Source organism: Nematolebias whitei, chromosome 5 (genome assembly GCF_014905685.2).
Source record: "Nematolebias whitei isolate Nwh7 chromosome 5, NemWhi1, whole genome shotgun sequence".
Taxonomy (NCBI): Eukaryota; Metazoa; Chordata; class Actinopteri; order Cyprinodontiformes; family Rivulidae; genus Nematolebias; species Nematolebias whitei.
The window spans coordinates 1,539,666-1,544,933 of NC_056502.1; the positions used below are offsets into that span (position 1 = coordinate 1,539,666).

The 5,268-nt window shown below is 41.7% G+C and overlaps 1 protein-coding gene across 1 annotated transcript in view; it reads left to right on the top strand.

Annotated features, from left to right (window-relative positions):
• The first annotated feature begins 3,613 nt into the window (after positions 1-3,613).
• The window catches only part of LOC119409777 (serine/threonine-protein kinase RIO1), a 9,799-nt gene continuing 8,144 nt past the window's right edge, over positions 3,614-5,268 (top strand). Inside the window, exons 1-2 of the mRNA XM_037676676.1 lie at positions 3,614-3,819; positions 4,182-4,347. Of these exons, the coding sequence (XP_037532604.1) occupies positions 3,767-3,819; positions 4,182-4,347 (219 nt within the window). The 5' untranslated portion in view covers positions 3,614-3,766. The remainder of the gene's footprint in view (positions 3,820-4,181; positions 4,348-5,268) is intronic.

A 5,268-nucleotide genomic window follows, 5' to 3' on the forward strand; every position in this document is an offset into this window, starting at 1 on the left:
TGTTCCTGGCTCTTTTGGAGGTCAGTTACAATAAAAATTTAAAATAAAACATCAGTACATGGGTCACACCATGAACCCAAACAAGTTGCATTTTACTCATTTATTGAGCAGTTGTTTCCTTTAAACAGTGACATCACTGTCAGGTTTCAAACTGCTTAAAATAAGTAAATAAATAAACTTCTCAACAAATAAAAATGTTTAAAGGCATCACTAGTCATCAAACGACGTCCTCAAGAAGTTCCGTGTATGAGGTCGAGGTAACGAGCTCGTTTCAACGAAGCAGGATGTCGTGCATCTTCCCAGACCAGAGCATCATTTATGGACCGGAGCTCTGCAGGTCTGGTGTTCCACCTCGTCCCCACAGGATCAGAATCCGTTTTATTGTCATTGCACCGAAGCGCAGCAAAATTACATCTCAGTTCAGCCCGTCCGAGAGAAACAGACAGACGGAGGTGACTGAGGCCGCGGCCTCCAGAGGCGCAGCCATTTTTATCACATAAGGAAAAAGAAACATGACGGGGAGTGTGGGTGTAAAGAAATTCAAATCTCGCACTGTGTCCTAGACGGGACAAAGTGTGGAGGTTGAAAAAAAATAAAATAAAAGACCTCAGCACATGAAACAGCAACATACTGATGACATCATAATATATTTATGCATGAGGAGGCCGGCGAGGACGTGAGCAGTCCATGGAGACTGCCAGATAGTTCCATACAGAGCCCTATAAAGAGAGAGTTGAGACACTCCCATAAACTCCCATAGACTCCCATAGATTCCCATAAACTCCCATAGATTCCCATAAACTCCCATAGACTCCCACTCCCATAAACTCCCATAGATTCCCATAAACTCCCATAGAAAGTTATTAAATTCCAGTTACTGAACTCTCAACTAGAAAACATTTAGCCTTTTTTTCTGAGAGATAGACGTGGTTAATTTAGTTCAAGTTATAGATCATTTGTCAAAGACTGCAGCATAAATTGTGACATTATCATTAAAGAAAAACGTGATTGTGGAGATGAGTCAATGTTTCATGTTTTCCAGGTGAACCAGAGGAGAATGACTTCATGAACTGAATGTTGCATTCAAAGTATCACAAAGGTACAAGATCTCATTTTCTGTCTTCTATTAAACAATAACAGCTGAATCAAGATGTTTGAATAAAATTACTTTAACACCATAACCTTCACAAAGTTGGTATTTACTGCAGGACTGTTCATTGACATTAGTTTTATATCATTAGTTTAGTGTTTGGTGATCATGGGTCAAGTTGAGATGAGACTCTTTCAAGACAGAACAAGAAATAAGAATTATTACAAGAATAAATCAGCATCAATAAACTGTAGAAACTTATTAAACTATCACAGGTTCATTGAGATGGAGCTGGAAGTTCTTCTTCATGCCAGTTGTCTTCATCTGATCTTTTGTAAAAATATGTCAGAATTTATTTTCATCAACACTTTTCTTTGCACGACTAATTATCTTATAATTAATGTTCTTGTCTGAGTTTCTTCTGTCCTGCTTATGTATTTTTTGTGTTCTAATTGTTCCTCAGGTTGTTCATCTCTGTTCCCTGACTGCCTGTTGATCCATCCTCCTGGTCCTGTTGATCCATCCTCCTGGTCCTGTTGATCCTGGATCATCAGATCCTGACATGTCCCCGTCCTCTGAGGACACATTTTCATCTGTCCCTCATCTCACTCGCCTCATTTCTGTTTCTTCCTCAGTCTCTGAAATTACAACGTCACTGTTAGAATGAAGATTATTGTTCAATAAAAATATGACATGTCTTATTTAACACTGTTCGTACCAAAGTTTAATTTAGAACAACATGTGTGATCACTGGTCAGGTCACTGGTCAGGTCACTGGTCAGATCACTGGTCAGGTCACTGGTCAGGTCACTGGTCAGGTCACTGGTCAGGTCACTGGTCAGATCACTGGTCAGGTCACTGGTCAGTGGAAGTTCTGCTGTTCTTATCTGGTTCTGGTCCATGAACAACTGGTTGAACCTCCTTCATTCTCACTCGTCCTCACTGTGTCTCAGTCTCACACGTCCTCCCTGTGTCTCTGTCTCACTCGTCCTCCCTGTGTCTCTGTCTCACACGTCCTCACTGTGTCTCTGTCTCACTCGTCCTCACTGTGTTTCTGTCTCACACGTCCTCCCTGTGTTTCTGTCTCACACGTCCTCCCTGTGTCTCTGTCTCACTCGTCCTCCCTGTGTTTCTGTCTCACACGTCCTCACTGTGTTTCTGTCTCACACGTCCTCACTGTGTCTCTGTCTCACACGTCCTCACTGTGTTTCTGTCTCACACGTCCTCACTGTGTCTCTGTCTCACATGTCCTCACTGTGTCTCTGTCTCACACGTCCTCACTGTGTCTCTGAACTGTCCTCTCTCTAAATGTGCCTGTAGAGCAACATCAGTTTATTTTATTGAACATTTCTTTGACAGTGAAACATTTTGAGCCCTGATTGAAAATGTTTGTGCAGATTAAATTTACAGCTCTCACTTTGTGTTGTTGTGATGATGATGATGATGATGGTGCTGACTTGAGATGATGTCATTAATAAACAGTATAAATGGCAGTAAAAGTACTTTATTAAAGCTTGTTTTACATAGTTTATAATAAATTGTTTGGAAATGTATTTTTGCACTCAGTCATCAGGTACTTGGTGCCATAAAAAACGACAAATACAACAATTATATTCAGTGTCTCTTGTAAATGAGTCCTCGTGGCTCAATGGGACGAACCTGTTTAAATAAAGGTTGAATTAATATCTTGTATAGAAATCAAGAGTTCATCCAGATGATCTGAGGTAAGCTGGAGCAGATCTGAACTGCTGGAGGACAAGGTTTATCCTGCAGAGACCATCAGAACCAGCTTTATAACAGGAGTTACTCTGATCTTTATTTAACGTTATAAAACACTGACATGAATATATTGATCACTGTACTGCATAGACTTTTTTTTTCTAACAAATATGTGTTTGCAGTCTCGTTTCCTTCTAAAATTTAATGATAAAATCTTGTTTCACTTTAAAATTTAATGATAAATGTATCAGCCGCTTCTAAGAATGCTTTGATAAAATGCATAGTCTGTGAAATAATCAGTAATCAGTTTGTTACTGCTCAATAATTACTGAAAGACACAGGTAAAGTAAGAAAAGTGGATTTTTGTGTAGTGTTGCACCAGCAGCCTCAAACTGACTGACAGGATGAACTGTTTGGAACTATTGAAGCTGCATGAACCACGTGACCGCGTATCGGCGAGTTCAAAGAGTGTCGCAGCTCTCTCTCTACAGGACTCTGGTCCGGATGAAACCCATCAGCGACAGCTCTTAACGGGCTGCGTCTATCCTCATAGAATCTGGGTTACATTACGTAACCAACGCTTTAAAAAGAGCTGACGTAACTTACAGTTAGCCAATCAGTGTTTGTCCTTTAGAAACGCCCACCTGGTCTGCAGAGGACTCTCGTAAACTCCGGAACTCCTGTAAGTGTTGTGTTCTTCTGTTTGTTTGTTGTATATTTGTCATTTACTTAAATAAAGATAAAAAAAATAAAAAAATAAAAAAAACTTCGGAACAACGGAAATTCGAATCCTCGTGACTCTTGACGCTCTGTAGTCACGTGCTCGTATCCGGAAGTAAAGCGAGGTGAAACACGCGGTGGTGAGTGTCATTCCGAACCGGGATCGGGCTGCCAGGATCAGGTCGTCGAACCGAAGCGGACAAGGGCCTTGGTTTTCGTGTTCGTGGCTGTGACGTCATGGCGACGGTGGCACGTGCACCCGGTCAGTTTGATGACGCAGAGGAGGCCAGGTGAGTGGGTGGGGCCTATTATTGGTCATCAACAAACAAACAAGTGGACGGGTCAGGAGTTCTGTCGGTGCAGATGTTGAGTGAGTTCAGCTGATCACTGCAGAACCACTGTGAGGTTCTGTTAACAGGCCCACCGGGTCAGAGGACAGAGGTGAGACCAGTATGTGTCTGGTCTGGAGACAGGGACATGGACAATAGGACAGGAGACAGAACTGGAAGAGGCAGAAATGAAGATGCTGAGGTTCCTCAGTCCAATCTGTTGGATCTGGTTCTGGTTCCTGACTGGATGTTGATCAGAACCGGTCCTGGCCCGTTGGACCCACCAATCTCAGTCAGATTGTTTTCTGTTTGATGTTCTGCAGTGACCAATCAGAGCGAGCTGTCGGTGACATCATCAACCAGCCTGAGTCAGAGCTGCCAGAAAACGAGGATGAGGAGGAAGATTATGAGGAGGACGAGGAGGAGTGGGCGTGGTCTTCAGCTTCTGGTCTCACCAAAAGATTCAACCGGACCAGCGCCGGCTGTCAGGTTCCACTCTGATTTAAGCTTCTTACATCCTGAACTCGTTGCCATGGTTACCGCCAGGGCTTAATTTGCAAACCAAACATGACAGAATGCAAATAGTGTGTGTGTGTGTGGGTGGGTGTGTTTGGGGGGGGGGGGGGGGGGGATGCATTCTGGTGTGTTTTTCAAAAGTTTATTAAAAGTAGACAAACATGAAAATATTAATCCAAAAAAGTTAAATCTGGTCCTCTGGACATTCAAAAAACAAAACAAAGCAAAAAATGTAGAAACGTTTCGTCTCTCATCCTGAGGACTTCCTCAGTCTGAGGCGCTGTATTCAGCTCAGTCTCTTAAATAGCACCTTCTCAGAGTGGATCAACCAGCTCAGAGGACCAGATTGAACTTTTTTGGATTTTTCTACCTGGATTATTAAGCATGCATCAGGAGATAAAAAGATGAAAAGATGAAAAGATGAAATGATGAAAAGATGAAATGATGAAAAGATGAAATGATGAAATGATGAAAAGATGAAAAGATGAAAAGATGAAATGATGAAAAGATGAAATGATGAAATGATGAAAAGATGAAATGATGAAATGATGAAAAGATGAAAAGATGAAATGATGAAAAGATGAAATGATGAAAAGATGAAATGATGAAAAGATGAAAAGATGAAATGATGAAAAGATGAAAAGATGTCACCTCTTTACTGAAATGAATTAAGAGCTGCAGCTCTGCAGGTGGGGGGGCGTTCACTTCAGGACAAACTGGTCACTGATTGGTCAGTTGCTGACGAGCCTACTGGATTGATTGACAGGTGTCACGACATGTGCAGAACCATCAGATTTTGGTGAATCTAAGTTTGAGAACTGATTCTTTAGACAATTCTAATGATGATTCTTTATTTTTCAGAGGTGCTGAGTTCAAATTTAGGCGTGCTTGAGC